At 39.2% G+C, this 17750-nt stretch overlaps 1 protein-coding gene across 1 annotated transcript in view; it reads right to left on the bottom strand.

Moving 5' to 3' along the window:
- CDHR1 (cadherin related family member 1) overlaps positions 1 to 17750 on the bottom strand; it is a 271365-nt gene that overhangs the window by 6597 nt on the left and 247018 nt on the right. Inside the window, exon 16 of the mRNA XM_073574822.1 lies at positions 12543 to 12797. Coding sequence (XP_073430923.1) covers positions 12543 to 12797 — 255 coding nt within the window. The remainder of the gene's footprint in view (positions 1 to 12542; positions 12798 to 17750) is intronic.

Genomic DNA, 17750 nt, shown 5'->3' with positions numbered 1-17750 from the left:
CACCATCTTGCTGGAAAAACTCAGGGAACGTGCTATCTTCAGTGCATAAAGAGGGCAACACATCATCATGTAGCAATTTTAGATATCCAGTGGCATTGAGGTTTCCATTGATGAAGAATGGTCCCACTATCTTTGTACCCCATATACCACACCATACCATCAATTATGGGTGTCAGGTCTGAGCATTCCTACATGAACAGTTTCCTGGAAAGTGGATTGGTCGTCGTGGGCTAGTTGAATGGCCACCAAGGTCTCCCTATCTGACCCCCTTAGACTTTTATCTTTGGGATCATCTGAAGGCAATTGTCTATGCTGTGAAGATACAAGATGTGCAGCATCTGAAACAATGGATACTAGAAGCCTGTGCTAGCAATTCGTCTGTGGTGTTGCTATCAGTGTGTCAAGAGTGGGAGAAGAGGGTTTCATTGACAATCCAACACAATGGGCAGCACTTTGACCACATTTTATAAGTGGTCATAAACTTGTAAATAACTCATGAAAGATGAAAAGTTATGTTAAAACCAAGTACACCATTCATTTTCTTGTGAAATTCTCAATAAGTTTGATGTGTCACATGACCCTGTTCCCATTGAAAAAAATGTGCCACAAACAGGAAGTTGATATCACCAACCATTTCCATTTTATTTAGATGTATCCATATAAATGGCCCACCCTGTAGTTGTGAAGAAGAGTAAAGCAGGGTTAGTTTATAAAAATAGTTGAAGCTCTGAATATCTCACAGAGCACTGTTCAATCCATGATCCAAAAATGAAAGTAGTTTGGTACAACTGCAAACATACCAAGACAAGGCCGTCCACCTAAACTGGCATCTCAAGCAAGGAGAGCACTAATTAGTGAAGCAGCCAAGAGCATGTTGTCACTATGGAGGAGCTGCAGAGATCCATAGGTCAGGTGGGAGAATTTGTCCGTAGGACAACTATTATTTGAAAACTCCATAAATCTGGCCTTTGTGGATCAGTGGCAAGATGAAAGACATTTTTGAAAGCAAGACACAAGAAATCCTGTTTTCAGTTAGCAGAAAGCCATGGGGTCACAGCTAGCATGCGGAAGAAAGTGCTGTGGTCAGATGAGAATAAAGTAGAACTTTTTTGACCAAAGTGGAAAACTCTATGTGTGGTGGAAAATTTAAACTGCACATCACCCTAAAAATACCATCACCACTGTCAAACATGGTGGCGGCAGCATCATGCTGTGGTTATGCTTTTCTTCAGCAGTGACAGGGAAGCTGGTCAGAGTTTATGGAAAGTGGATGGAGCTATACACAAGACAATCCTGGAGGAAAACTTGTTAGAAGCTGCAAAAGACTTGACACGGGAGAGTAGGCTCACCTTCCAGAAGGACCCTGAACAGGTGTGTAAATGGCCCAGTCATAGTCAAGGCCTAAAGCTCACTGAGAATCTATGGCAAGACTTAAAAACTGCTGTTCACAAACACTTTCCGTCCAATCTCACTGAGCTAGAGCTGGTTTGCTAATATGAATGGTTAAAAATTCCAGCCTCTAGATGTGCAAAGCTGGTAGAGATATACCTCAAAAGACTTCAGAAGTAACTGCAGCAAATTGTTGTCCTACAAAGTATTGATCCAGGCTGCTGAATTCAAAGGCACGTCACAATTTTCAGATTTATATTTTTGAACTATTTAAAAAGCCATGTATCTGTGAAGGGTTAAAACTAAAATCAGAGCTGAAGTTTCATTTTATCCATTCTCTGGAGGTTTCGTTTCTCCCTTTTTGCTGCTGTAAGATACAATTTTGTAATTGGGATGGGCTGTCATGAAACCAGACTGTTCCCATCAGGTGCAAGATAAGGGAACTGGGGGTGTACTACTCTGAAGAATATGCCATTATACTACTTTTGGATATGGACATATATGTAGTTTCCGGTTTTCTTGCAATATTATTGGCTTATAAAGTGAAATGATGCTTTTGGTAGTTGAGAACATTGCATAATTAAGCAAAAGATTATAAAAGAAGTGACTAAAATAAAGGGGACTAGTGATCTGTCTCTATTCTCCCATACAGAGACCCCCGTCTCCGTGTGGTCATTTGAGTTGCTAGCAACACTCTGTGGATTAATTTGGGAATTACTGGCTCAACCGTGAAGGGTTAATTTAGCCCTCCCTCAATAGCTACCCTGACATATCATTTCCATTTAAACTTCACAAAAAAAATTGCTACATAGTGTTGGTATATCACATAAAATCCAAATAAAATATATTTACGTTTGTGTGTGTAACATGAAAAAATAGGTGAAAAGTTTTTGGGGTATGAATACTTTTTCAAGAAACTGCATTCCTCCTAAAAAGGTATTTTTTTATGACTAGGACTGTGTAGTGGCAAAACCCTCTGTCAAGGGGAGGGGTAACACTCTGTTGTCAATTAACTCCTTCCCACAAATGGAAGCAATAGTGCTTCCAGATTACAGATGATTTCCTGCAGTTGGATGTTCAGTTATGTTTGCTGATTGGCACAAGCTCAGGAATTGTGAATTGCCATCAGCAACAGGAACAAATTGTTACACATGTCCAGGTTCCTGCTGCAAATGTTGAGACCAGATGTAGCGCACCAATCCCAGCTCTTTAACCCCCCCAAATTTCACTGTCAGTAGTTACACTGGCATATGAGAAATCTGACAAAAAAGATTGTTCCACTTGTTAATCCATATACTGTGATCACAAAGTGCCCTCAGCCACTCGACTCCTGCCAGGGGTGGGGCCTGATTGACTAACCATCAAACAAAGACTGACGGTGAAGAAAATGAACTGTACTGAAGTACAGTTACTACATTGTATTATCAATGAGGTCAAATAATTGCAAATCCAAGTCCCTTTGTGGGAATAGAAACTACTGTAACTACGGTAAAAAGAAAAAAAATGCAAGTATTATAATAAAAATCAGAAAATTACAGTTTTAGTATTAAAAAATAACCTCCATGAAAACACCACATATTTAAATTAGCTGCATTGGGAACGGCACGTACAAAAAAAACTCTATAAATTTTTATCCTATAAATATAAAAACATGATCAAGTAAAAGAAAAAAATTAAAAACAAATATAGATTTGCTGTTTTTTTGTTTGTTTTTACTAATAAAGAGTTAAAAAAGTGATCAACAAGTCACATATACCACAAAATGGCATCAATGAAAACTACATCTTATCCAACAAAAAGTAGTCCCTGATATATCTAAGCATCTAAACGGATCCGTCCAAAAACGGATGCAGTGGACGACCATCAGTCAAAATCCACTGCTAATGCAAGTCTATGGGGAAAAAAACGGATCTGCCCAAAAAATGGCGGATCCGCTTTTTTATAAAAACGGTGGATTTTGACTGACGTCAAACAACTGAAGTGTGAAACGGGCCTAACCCACAGAATAAAAATAACACTATATTTATGCAGTATGATGAGTAGCATAAAATGTAAAAAGTAAAAACATAGTGGCTGAATTGTTTTTTGTATATGTATTCCAACCTATACCAGCAAGTATAGAAAATAAAGTAGCTTTATTAAAAAGCATCAAAACGAGTTAAAAAGGCATGTAAAAAACGCATTCAAAAGCGCAATGAATAAACACAAGTAACCTAATTTACCTAATAGGTGAAGAAAATCTGCAACATGAAAAACTCACCAAAAAGCTCATTGTGGGAATATAGCCTTAAGGAACTCGAGCCTGCGATCAAAATCACATTCTCCAATGAATCCTAGAAACACTGTAATGGCAGGCGCTGGATTTAATGAAGACCTCCTGCTTCCATAACAACTCATTGGCACCCAAGATTGATAGTGGTATTTAAACAGTTAAACCCACCACCCACTGCTGTTAGAAGCAGAAACATGGCTGAATAATGCAAGACATCATCATCTGTTGCCAATGATGCAGGTTTAGCTTCTGAATACCTAATTGACCAAAACTATCAAGTGCTCTCCCATATCATAAATCACAAAAACCTATAGAAACACAGGAGTATAAGCCATACGTAAAAGACAAATCTTTATTGAATAAATTTCAAAGTATATAAAAAAGATTATTAAGAGAGTATCAGACAAAGGCAAAGGCACACAAAGGCCTCCCTCTGAGAAAGCTGTAAGCTAGACGCGCGTCAGATGAGCTCATTTGGTTGCCACACAGGTCTATTTTACCTCCCTTTACCTTCTACTCTGTTACTTCAATTTAGGTTTACAGCTCTCATATAGTCCAACTCAGGATTGTATGTATTCTTCTCCATTCTTATGCCTCACTATGGCAAGATTCTCTATTTGAGTGATTCACTTTGATTTTATGCGTTGCCTTTCCGGATCAGTGGTCACAATCCTGTGACTAATGCAGAACATTCTTTTCAGCAGACCTTTGCTCGGGTGATACATAATACATTTTCTATCTTCAGCAAAGTTTTTGTCATAACCTTACTTGCTTAATATTCTACTGCATCTATTTATTTCTTGGTAGGATTCTGTTTCGCTGTTTATTTGTTCAATTTTGATGCATACTTCTGAAGATTGACTATAATATTACTGCTATATATAATATTTTAGGTATGCACCTGTAAGCAGGTTGCGGGATGCAGTGACACAAGGGAGGCAGCCAGAGGAGATCACAACTTTGTGTTCTGCAGCTGCCCTTGTTTCCCAGCGCGAGCACGGTCTCGCTTTTAGCCAGGTGCATGGTGCTCTCCAATCTCACCGTCCCACCCGAGTGTCCAGGAGAGGTCGGCTGCAGCACGTTGCGGCACTGCTACACTCTCCTTGATGGCAGGAAACTGACTGCAGCTTTGTGCGCTTTCAGCTCTGTTTCCGGTTTAAACACGACCCATCGTCCCGAGTCATGGGGCCTGTCCGGTCCCCTATTTCTTTCTCCGGGCAACATGGGATGCAGCCTTGACAGTTCCGGTCCCGGCTCAATCAGGTACCCGCATCTCAGTCCGCCTCCTTCCCCCTCCCCTTTTCATTATTAGGCCGGAGTCACACTACCAAAGAATAAGGGCGAGTGCTATGCGAGAAAACATCGCATAGCACTCGGAGCAGTGTTAGTCTATGGGACAGTTCACATCACTGTATTTTTTCTCAGGCGTATTCGATATGCGTGTGAAATCACAGCATGCTGCGACTGTCACCGAGACTCGCCAATGCAAGCCTACGGGTGTGAGAAAAACTCGGACGCCACACGGACCATCCATGTAGCCTGCGACAAATACGCACACATTTTCCTCATTTCAGCCCATTGCCATTTAATTTAAGGGGGAAAGTCAGTGAGAAATGTTAAGGCATACAATGTCATACTCTTACAGATACATAGGTGCGAGAAAATCGCATCATCGCATTGCAAACACATTACACACGGATGACCATATGGATAACGCTTGTACAACTCTCAGCAGGAAGACTCGAACTGATTTTCCATCCGTTTTGTGTTGGCTGTATTTATAGGCCTTTGTGTGGCTTTGCCCATGTCCAGTACTCTCTTTTTAAACTTTTTTTTTTAGATGCTTTGAAATTTGTTAAATAAAGATTTGTCTTTAACGTATTGCACTTACTGTGTTTCTATGGGTTTTTGAGGCTAAGCTTTTAAGTCTGCTTCAAAAATCGGGTTGAAATCAGAAAATCAGTTATGTGCTAATACAGACATATTAGTAAGTTGTATGAATTTATATCAGACACAAACAAGTGGAATAAATGAAATTGAAAACAGAGCTAAAAAAAAGCTAGCGTAGGTTAACAGAAAATAACTTCTGACAGAATGAGCCTCTGTATTTTTTCTTACTTGTCCTTAAAGGCGTGGATATTTGGTTCCTAAACTATTGAACACTTTGGTCTTTGGCTACATAAATGTTTGTAATGACATTATTGGTAATTATTCACAATAATTAGTGTTACTGAAGTCTTCTCATATGTTCAATATAAAAAAGGTGCATCTACCATAGAGGCAGTGTCAATTAAATTATACAGCTTGCAGAAAATCCCAGAATCCAAAATGTTCACCACTAAAAACATTTATCCTAAATCTTGGAATCGAATGCTTGAAATCTCTTACCCTACTAAGATTACTCATTAAACGAATTGTCTTTTGTAGTAGAAAAGTAAAATAAATTAAACAAATAATTAAACAAATGCGGGTTCAGAGCCTGATGCAACCATGCCGTGGGGGAGTCTGACTGGAGCAGCAGTGAAGCTTGTACACTTTTTTTCATTTGGAGTAAATGAGACTGATGAAGATAGCTGAGTAAAGGACTTTGCTGTTTTCAATCAGTCCCAAGGACACTAAATGGTGGGACAAGACGCTTGCTTGGTTACTGCTCCATTCATGTTCCTCCTCACTGCAGTTGTGCTGTGTGAGGAAAGTGGGGCTTGGGACATCTGCTCTGTAGTTAGATAAATGTCAGTTGTAGGAAATCCCCTTCAACAGATAACATAAAATAACGATGAACCTGTTCAATAGCATTACAATTGTATTGTACACGCAATGGTGCTTGAACAGTTGTGAACCCTAATTTTCCATATTGCGAGATAAATTTAACCTAAACCTACACCACATTTTCACACAAGTCCTAAAAGTAGGTGAAGAGATCCGAATAAAACAAATAGGCCAAAATATTACACTGATATATATAAGAAAATGTCTGATAGTGGCAAAATTATTTGAACTTTAAGGATTAACAAATAATTTGACTGTAAATTAGACTCTGGTGTTTTTAATCAATAGGATGACAATCAGGTGTTAGTGGGCCACCTGTTTTATTTAATGAAGAGGGAGCTATAAAAGTCTGATCTTCACAACACATGGTTTTATAAGTGTAACATTTTTGATGCTCATCAAGCTGGGAAAGATTACAAAACCATGTCTAAAAAATATGGACTCCTCAGTCAGATAGACTGTGCACAAATGAAGGAAATTCAAGAACAATGTTACCGTCCTCAGGAGTCGTCCATCAACAAGAAACCACTCCAAGAGTAGAGCATAAAAGTCATTGAGGGGAACCTGTCACCAGTAATAAAATTGTTAACCTTAAGACATTGGGATAATCAGCAGGTTAACAGCATTATGCAACGGGGGAAAATTATCTTTATTTTCAATGCCAGCATTCGGCATTCAATCATAGGGGAGGGGACGGCGCCGGTTCAGTCACCGTTCTGAGTATACAGAGCAGCCACTGTAACTGCATTCCTGGCCCAGACTGTCAGTCGGCCTCAATGTAGTGCCAGTGTTAGTCAGGGCTGGTGGCGTGGTTACAGTGGCTGTTCTGTACACTCAGAGTATAACTGAACCAGCACTGGTGCTACCCCATGACTGAATACCGAATGCTAAATGCAAAAAAACTTCGGCACTCAATGCAAGAATTTTATTTGTCTGGTTACATGAGAGGCAAAAAAAACAAAATAGAAAAAAGAAACAACTCAACCCTTAAGGATACAATTCAGTACTGCTGAAAAAACGGAAAATCCATGATTAAGACTCTTTTGAGTTGAAACGCGTTGGATTTTTTACCATCCACTACCTGTAACATGTTCTTTTAACGAAAAGAAATAAAGGAATATTTTTTATAACTACCTTCCTGCCTGAGATCGCTGGAGATTACTGTGTGTTAAAATGGAAAAAAAGGGATCCTTTTGAAATACAGATAAATATCAATATGACGTTTCGGCTTAACTAAGCCTTCTTCAAGTGTAAATCTGTATAAACATATAAAGATACATACAAAATCTTTAGTACATATTATAATGATATAATGGCAGCATACTTTCAATTGACTGTGGTAGATAATAGTATATAATAAAAAAGCATAACACAGCCTAATCTGAACAAAGAAAGGATAAGCACGAGTTTGTATAAAAAAGAAAAGGAAAAATATGAACAAAATAACAAATCACTTATAGAAATTTCATCAGGTAAAAGAAATGCAAAATTATATATATATATATATATATATATATATATATATATATCTTGAAAACAGAATATAATACATGTATGTTGAAGGATCAGTGTAAGCTGATGTCCGCTAATCATTGTAATCATTTTGTATTTTTTTACCTAATGAAGTTTCTATAAGTGATTTGCTATTGTGTTCATATTTTCCCTTTTCTTTTTTATACAAGCTCTCGCTTATCCTTTCATTGTTTAGATTAGGCTGTGTTATGCTTTTTTATTATATACCATTATCTACCACAGTCAATTAAAAGTATATACTTCTGCTGTTATATCATTATAATATGTAGTAAAGATTTTGTATGTGTCTTTACAGCTTTATAAAGATTTATACTTGAAAAAGGCTTAGTTAAGCCGAAATGTCGTATTGATATTTATCTGTATTTCAAAAGGATCCCTTTTTTTCTGTTTTTTTTGTTTTTTCAGCAGAAACACTGAATTGTATCCATAAGGGTTGAGTCGTTTTTTTTTCTTTTTTGTATTTTTGCCTCTCATGTAACCAGACAAATAATATTCTTGCATTGAGTGCCGAAGATTTTTTTGTATTTTCTATGGTATTACTTCTGAACACCAACATTCTCCTACAGTGAGCACCCCTTTGCCCTCCATTTTCTGAATACCGAATGCTGTCTGGGAGAAAAAAGATAATTTTCTCCCCACTGCATTCAGCTGCATGCAGGTGCCGGACAGCATCATACCTCTGTTATCCTGCAGATTAACCACATACCTGCAGGTTAACAGTGTTATTCCTGGTGACAGGTTCCCTTTAAGGACACAAAGTAATGCAAAGTATTTCTAAGCAACAAAAGGAATCTCTAAATTTAGCTAATGTTAATGTTCATGACTCCATCCTTGAGAGGATACTGACCAACAAAGCTATGCATGGCAGGATTGCAAGGAGAAAGCCACTATCCTCTAAAAACAACATTGCTGCCTGTCTGCAGTTTGCTATATCACATGAACAAGCAAGAAGGCTATTGTAACATAGTAACATAGCAGCATATTTAGCAAGGCCGAAAAAATACATTTGTCCATCCAGTTCAGCCTATATTTTGTCAGAATAAATCCCCAGATCTACGTCCTTCTAAAGAACCTAATAATAGTAAGATACAATATTGTTACACCCCAGGAAGACATCCAGGCCTCTCTTGAACCCCTCGACTGAGTTTGCCATCACCACCTCCTCAGGCAAGGAATTCCAGATTCTCACTGCCCTATCAGTAAAGAATCCTTTTCTATGTTGAAGTAAAAACCTTCTCTCCTCCAGACGCAGAGAAAGCCCCCTTGTGACAGCCACATTCCTAGGTATAAACAGTTCTTCTGAGAGATATTTGTTTTGTCCCCTTATATACTTATACATGGTTATTAGATCGCCCCTCAGTCGTCTTTTTTCTTGACTAAATAATCTCTCTGGGTATTGTAGTTCCCCGATTCCCTTTATTAATTTTGTTACCCTCCTTTGTACTCACTCTAGTTCCATTATATCCTTCCTGAGCACCGGTGCCCAAAATTGTACACAGTACTCCATGTGCGGTCTAACCAGGGATTTGTACAGAGGCAGTATAATGCTCTCATCATGTGTATCCAGACTTCTTTTAATGCAACCCATGATCCTGTTTGCCTTTGCAGCTGCTGCCTGGCACTGGCTGCTCCAGGTAAGTTTATCATTAAAGGGGTTGTCCGTGCTTTTCACATAATCTCAGTGCATATCTGGGCTGCAGAATTATGACAATAAGTAATTTACTTTATGTCACCACTTTGCACTGTTTTCTAGATATTCTGAACAGAACGTCCAAAGGGGGGGTGTTATGGCATTGAAATGAGAACTGGTCGTTTCCTCCTACTCTACTGAAAACATGCCGTCTGTAGCAACAACCCCACCCTCCATAGCTACAGGCCCTCCCCGTCCACATAAAGAAGCCCTCCTCACACAGTAACAAATCATCCCCGCCGCTCCATTCCCCCCTTCCCCCCGGTGCCATTCCCCCCCTCCTTGTTGTTCCATTCCCCCCCACCACGCCGGTCCGTCTCACCCGGTCTTCACATTGCCGGTGAAAACTGCAGCAGGGAAGGAGCGGGTCTTGTGACAGGCTCTGTGCACGTCACTTCAGCCCGCCTGTTCCTCCATAAAAATCCCTGTTCCTCGATAAAAATCTCAACAGTAGCAACTGTCATCTCCTATCTCAGTAATGGGAAAGTCTGTTTTTACTGAATACAGATTTTACACGAGAATTGAGAATTTTGAGAATGAATAGTCCTGACTGAAAAAGGATCAGATCTCTCTGATGAGATATAATACACATTTGCCTATTTTAATGTGAACTACTGATTAATTAAATTAAAATTAAAACAACAGTTACTCTTTAAAGAAGAGGAGAGTTAATGTTTTGGAAGGACCAAGTCAAAGTGTTGACCTTAATCCTATAGAAATGTTATGAAAGGCTCTGAAGTGAGAAGGTTATGGCAAAAAAAACACCAACACAATAGATCTGAAGCAGTTGAAGCAGTTTTGCAGGGAGGAATAGGCTCAAATTCTTCCAAGCTGATGTGAAGGACTAATCAACAATTACTGCAAACTTTGAGATCCAATTATTGCTGCACAGGGCCTTAAGGTAGTGTCACACTTAGCGATGTAGCGATGTACCAGCGATCCTGACAAGCGATATGACACGGTCAGGATCGCTGGTACATCGCTAAGTGGTCGCTAGTGAGCTGCCACACAGGCAGATCTCACCAGCGACATCGCAGGGGTCGCTACTTCCATGTCAGACGAGGCGATGAAGACGTCCTTCTGCCCGCGTCCACGCGTCGTTCCGTCATCACAGCAGGAAGCCCCAGCAGGAAGCTGACGACGAGAAACGGTCCAGGATGCTCTCGCGCGATCAGCGATAACCAGCGGGGGAGCGGTTGGAGGTAAGCAGACATAGCGATATCGCTAGCAATATCGCTATAACGTCACAAAAACCAGTGACATTATAGCGATATTGCTAGCAATATCGCTTAGTGTGACAGGCCCTTTACACCAGATACTGAAAACAATGGTTCACATACCATTGCCTCTCACTGACATGTAATATTAGATAGTTTTCCTTAAAAAAAAAAGAGTCTAATATTTTGAACCATTTATTTGATTTAATTCTCTTGATCTACTTTTAAGACTTGTGAGATAATCTGATGCAGTTTTAGATCAGTTATTCAGACATATTGAAAATTCAGAAAGGTCCACAAATTGTCAAGCACAACTTTGCATATATACACTCACTGGCCACTTTATTAGGTACACCTGTCCAACTGTGTGTTAAGACTTAATTTCTAATCAGCCAATCACATGGCGGCAACTCAGTGCATTTAGGCATGTAGACATGGTCAAGACAATCTCCTGCAGTTCAAACCGAGCATCAGTATGGGGAAGAAAGGTGATTTGAGTGCCTTTGAACGTGGCATGATTGTTGGTGCCAGAAGGGCTGGTCTGAGAATTTCAGAAACTGCTGATCTCCTGGGATTTTCACGCACAACCATCTCTAGGGTTTACAGAGAATGGTCCGAAAAAGAAAAAAAATCCAGTGAGCGGCAGTTCTGTGGCCGGAAATGCCATGTTGATGCCAGAGGTCAGAGGAGAATGGGCAGACTGGTTCGAGCTGATAGAAAAGCAACAGTGACTCAAATTGCCACCCGTTACAACCAAGGTAGGCAGAAGAGCATCTCTGAACGCACAGTGCGTCGAACTTTGAGGCAGATGGGCTACAGCAGCAGAAGACCACACTGGGTACCACTCCTCTCAGCTAAGAACAGGAAACTGAGGCTACAATTTGCACAAGCTCATCGAAATTGGACAGTAGAAGATTGGAAAAACGTTGCCTGGTCTGATGAGTCTCGATTTCTGCTGCGACATTCGGATGGTAGGGTCAGAATTTGGCGTAAACAACATGAAAGCATGGATCCATCCTGCCTTGTATCAACGGTTCAGGCTGGTGGTGGTGGTGTCATGGTGTGGGGAATTTTTTCTGGGCACTCTTTGGGCCCCTTGGTACCAATTGAGCATCGTTGCAACGCCACAGCCTACCTGAGTATTGTTGCTGACCATGTCCATCCCTTTATGACCACAATGTACCCAACATCTGATGGCTACTTTCAGCAGGATAATGCGCCATGTCATAAAGCTCGAATCATCTCAGATTGGTTTCTTGAACATGACAATGAGTTTACTGTACTCAAATGGCCTCCTCAGTCACCAGATCTCAATCCAATAGAGCATCTTTGGGATGTGGTGGAACGGGAGATTCGCATCAGGGATGTGCAGCCGACAAATCTGCGCCAACTGTGTGATGCCATCATGTCAATATGGTCCAAAATCTCTGAGGAATGCTTCCAGCACCTTGTTGAATCTCTGCCACGAAGAATTGAGGCAGTTCTGAAGGCAAAAGGGGGTCCAACCCGTTACTAGCATGGTGTACCTAATAAAGTGGCCAGTGAGTGTATATCTTATATGTATGTACAGTATATAGATAAATATATACATCTGTGTATACAGTATATATATATATACACACACAATACATGCAACATCATTATCAAACATATATTACTATCCGAGACTTACCTCTTCAGTAACATCGATCTTGACTACTGCGGTGGTACTAAATGATGGAGAGCCTTTGTCTTTTGCCTGTACAACCACAGACCACTTGCAGTTTTTGTTACGGGTTATATTCTGTATAACATCCAAAGACCTAATATAGGACTTGAGCTTTATCTCACCAGTGTTTTGGTCTATATCAAATACATTAACTGGATCAGCTTGCATAATGGAATAATTTACCACATTGTTTGGTTCTTCCGCATCCTGGTCTGTTGCCTAAAAATAACATTGTTTTCAGTGATGAAGATAATTAAAAGAAAACTTCTGATATATATCTTGTTGATCATCTTCACAGTGTTTCATGATACATCTAATGCCTTAGAATTAAATTAAATTATATTTTTTTTCCATTCCCCTAACTGGTAATTTTCACCAATTAGGTACCTTTGTTTTGTTGTAAGCTGTTTATGGACCGTGGCTTTTACTGTAAAATGCAACTGAGGAAATGTCAGGAAGACCATACTAGAACTTCTAAATGATACATGGGATTAATCAGAATCACTTTAAATAATGGCAGTGTGTCCTGACAAATATTTAACATGAGTGTAAATGTGATTGGTTAATTTTAAACATAAACAAAATATTATTTTAGTTTTATATTTGTTTTAGCCTTCAAAATGATTTACGTTTGTTTCTCAATGGATTTGTACAGACTATAAGTGACATTAACCTCTTAAAGGAGCTGTCTGGTCCAAATCGACTCTGTGTGACCACAGATTATGACGTCACCTAGCGTATGCACTTACATTGGGGTTTTCATCTAAATCTATGAAATATGCAATTAAAATAAAACCCTCAAAGCATCCATTCACTACTGATGCAGCAGAGTTATGCTGGACTCTGTGGCCTTTGTCTGGCAGTATCCAGCATTTAAGAGATTCACAAAACTGAGACTGACCGTGCTATTATGCATGCCTAAAAAGACAAGCAGGGATGTATCGCAGGTCAGATATAGTCCAAAGTGTCCCCATCTGCCTCATTGTAGGGAATATTTCACAATCCGACACAATCATGTATTTCAGAGATTTACATTGAAACCCCAGTGTAAGCGCTAAGCGTGGAGAGCAGCATAAATCTGAGCCGAGCCTTATTGCAATTTTCAGGAGGCAAAATAAACAAATCAACAGCATGTAAAGAATTGGTTTTATTTATTTTGTATGATGTTCCTTGTGCGCTATAATTAGTAAGATGGCTTTATTTTTTGGGTTAGTGTGATTACAGAGATATATTTTTTATGTTTGGCTATTATCACACATTTAAAAAAACAACATTTTTTTTACAAAAAAACAAGGTTTTGCAATGCCATATTTTGATGGCTGTAATTTTTCTAATTTCTGCTTACAGAGTCATGTGAGGGCTTGTTTTTTTGTGGGATGAGTTGGTATTTTTATTGATACCATTTTGGGGCATATAATATATTTTTATCGCCTTCTATTTTGATTTTTGGGAGGAACAATTAACCAAAACCAGCAAATCACAGGTTGTTTTGTGGGGTTTTTGTTAATGTCGTTCACTGTGTCATAAAAGTGATAAGACAGCTTAATTTTTCAGGTCAGTACAATTACAACGGTCAGCACAATTTATATAATTTTTTTATGTTTTGCCGCTTCTACACATTACAAACTAATTTCTAGAAAAAAATATGTAATAATTTTTAAATCGCTGTATTCTGAGAGCTGCAGGTTTCTATTTTTCTACTGATGGAGCTCTATGGTGTCTTGTTTTTTGATGACATTTTCAGCAATACCATTTTCATTTACATTTGACTTTTTGATCTTGTTTTATTCCACTTTTTTTCCAGCAGTATGATGAACAACCATAATTTTTTTGCTGTGTTATTTATCCACTTTTTTACTGTATTCACTAGCGTGACAGTTTTACGGATCGGGTTGTTCTGGACTCGGCAAATATTTGTACTGCAAATGGGTGATGCCCATGAGATTATATAGGCAGAACGCCTGTTAAGCCCTGCCTATGGATGGGTCTAACAGGCCACCAAACCTGGCACATCAGGAGGTCATTGTTTGATCTCCGTGTGCCATGACAACTATTGGTTCCCCGTGACTTTGTTGCCGAGTCTGACAGCAGTAAGAAAGGGAGATCGCTCTCTCTCACAACCTTCTAAATGCCAGAATCACTATCGATAGTGGCATCTGGAGGGATAAATCAGCCAGGGGCAGTGCAGGCACAGGCACTGGCTGTTACTGCAGAAGCTCAGCTGTCAGCTAAGCCGAGCTCCCGGCAGTGATCATGCAGAGAAGTGCTGATGTTTCAGCATTTCCTGTCAGTTAGTTAGACTGACTGACGGATCACAATGATCAGAGAGAAGGGACCACTGAAATGGGTCCCTGCATCTCTAGCCATCTCTAATATCAGCTGTCTGTGACTGCTGCTGTCCCTGAGTTGTCACTGTGTTTTCACACAGTGAAAGTTAAAGTACATGATGGGCATAGCTTCTCATGATGCAGGAATTGAAACCTTATTATGACGTGTTTATGCATCAAGGGATTAAAGGTGACCAAAGTTCTGAATTGATTTTATTATATAATTTTTTTACATAACAAAACCTGCCAATTTAATAGGGATGTGTAGACTTTTATATCTATTATACAGTTGTGGCCAAAAGTATTGACACCCCTGCAATTCTGTCAGATAATACTCAGTTTCTTCCTGAAAATGATTGCAAGCACAAATTCTTTGGTATTATTATCTTCATTTAATTTGTCTTAAATGAAAAAACACAAAAAGAATTGTCCTAAAGCCAAATTGGATATAATTCCACACCAAACATAAAAAAGAGGGTGGACAAAAGTATGGGCACTGTTTGAAAAATCATGTGATGCGTCTCTAATTTGTGTAATTAACAGCACCTGTAACTTACCTGTGGCACATAACAGGTGTTGACAATAACTAATTCACACTTGCAGCCAGTTGACATGGATTAAAGTTGACTCAACCTCTGTCCTGTGTCCTTGTGTGTACCACATTGAGCATGGAGAAAAGAAAGAAGACCAAAGAACTGTCTGAGGACTTGAGAAACCAAATTGTGAGGAAGCATGAGCAATCTCAAGGCTACAAGTCCATCTCCAAAGACCTGAATGTTCCTGTGTCTACCGTGCGCAGTGTCATCAAGAAGTTTAAAGCCCATGGCACTGTGGCTAACCTCCCTAGATGTGAACGGAAAAGAAAAACTGACAAGAGATTTCAACGCAAGATTGTGCGGATGTTGGATAAAGAACCTCGACTAACATCCAAACAAGTTCAAGCTGCCCTGCAGTCCGAGGGTACAATAGTGCCAACCCGTACTATCCGTCGGCGTCTGAATGAAAAGGGACTGTATGGTAGAAGACCCAGGAAGACCCCCACTTCTTACCCCGAGACATAAAAAAGCCAGCCTGGAGTTTGCCAAAACTTACCTGAGAAAGCCTAAAACGTTTTGGAAGAATGTTCTCTGGTCAGATGAGACAAAAGTAGAGCTTTTTGGACAAAGGCATCAACATAGAGTTTACAGGAGAAAAAAAGAGGCATTCAAAGAAAAGAACACGGTCCCTACAGTCAAACATGGCGGAGGTTCCCTGATGTTTTGGGGTTGCTTTGTTGCCTCTGGCACTGGACTGCTTGACCGTGTGCATGGCATTATGAAGTCAGAAGACTACCAACAAATTTTGCAGCATAATGTAGGGCCCAGTGTGAGAAAGCTGGGTCTCCCTCAGAGGTCATGGGTCTTCCAGCAGGACAGTGACCCAAAACACACTTCAAAAAGCACTAGAAAATGGTTTGAGAGAAAGCACTGGAGACTTCTAAGGTGGCCAGCAATGAGTCCAGAACTGAATCCCATAGAACACCGGTGGAGAGATCTAAAAATGGCAGTTTGGAGAAGGTACCCTTCAAATATCAGGGACCTGGAGCAGTTTGCCAAAGAAGAATGGTCTAAAATAACAGCAGAGCATTGTAAGAAACTCATTGATGGTTACCGGAAGCGGTTGGTCGCAGTTATTTTGGCTATACTTTTGTCTGGCCCATTTTTGGAGTTTGTGTGAAATGATCAATGTTTTGCTTTTTGCTTCATTCTCTTTTGTGTTTTTTCATTTAAGACAAATTACATGAAGATAATAATACCAAAGAATTTGTGTTTGCAATCATTTTCAGGAAGAAACTGAGTATTATCTGACAGAATTGCAGAGGTGTCAATACTTTTGGCCACAACTGTATATACTAACAGGTCCTCTACACATGTTATAAAGGCTTGCAGAGAAATCCTGTTAAGACTAAGTTCACATTTATACAGTGCATTTCACTGGACATATATACCTGAATGGAAACATATCGCTGTATATTTCAATATATCTAAATATACAGGTTTTCCTGTCTTCACCATTAAACACAAGTTGACAAAACAATAAAAAAAGTTTCATGTATGAAAAATACAAAAACATATATAGACATAGATAGAAGTATATGTCAAAATTCAGACAGGCATAGTTCGTCATTTGGCAAACGCTTGCATAAATTTTTTACGCCTACCATAACTGTGATCTAAAAGATTTTATCATGCGCAGTATTGACCATACTTACCTAGGCATCATAGGCAGCGATTTAAAGTGTTAACTTTATTTTCTTCATTTTAGTGTTTATATTATATCATATTATAATATAATAATAATAATAATATATTATAATATTATATTATATTATTTTGTGATCAGATTGTTCAATGCATTATTTATTACTTTTTCACTTTTATCACTAGCTATTTTTACCATTATTATTTTAATATTTGTTTGTTGTTATCATTTTCTTTTGTTTTTCTACTTTTTTTAAGTTTTTTATCATTTCATGTGATCTTTTTTATGTATTTCTGTTGTGAAATATTCATACATGTTTATCACTTGGGTTTATGATTTTAATAAATTATCAAAATATTTTAGTTCTTTTCACTTACACAGTTCATTCATATCTGTTGCAACTTCACACATTCTTTCAGCACTGACACTCTCCCTGCATGTGGTGCTTAGCTACTGATGTGGACGTGTGGAGGCTGGTTGCCGTGTGGTTGTAGGGGATGACTTTCGTCTGACCTCCTATCTCATGAGGGGCAACCCGTCCGCATTGCCATAGGGGTGGAGCATCATGTGAAACACTCACCGATTCGCTGCACTCCCACTTAGC

This window comes from Dendrobates tinctorius, unplaced genomic scaffold (genome assembly GCF_039654945.1).
Source record: "Dendrobates tinctorius isolate UK_male_01 unplaced genomic scaffold, ASM3965494v1 ptg000040l, whole genome shotgun sequence".
Lineage (NCBI taxonomy): Eukaryota > Metazoa > Chordata > Amphibia > Anura > Dendrobatidae > Dendrobates > Dendrobates tinctorius.
The sequence above is the reverse complement of the archived record's forward strand: the minus strand, read 5'-3'. Positions and strand labels throughout refer to the sequence as shown.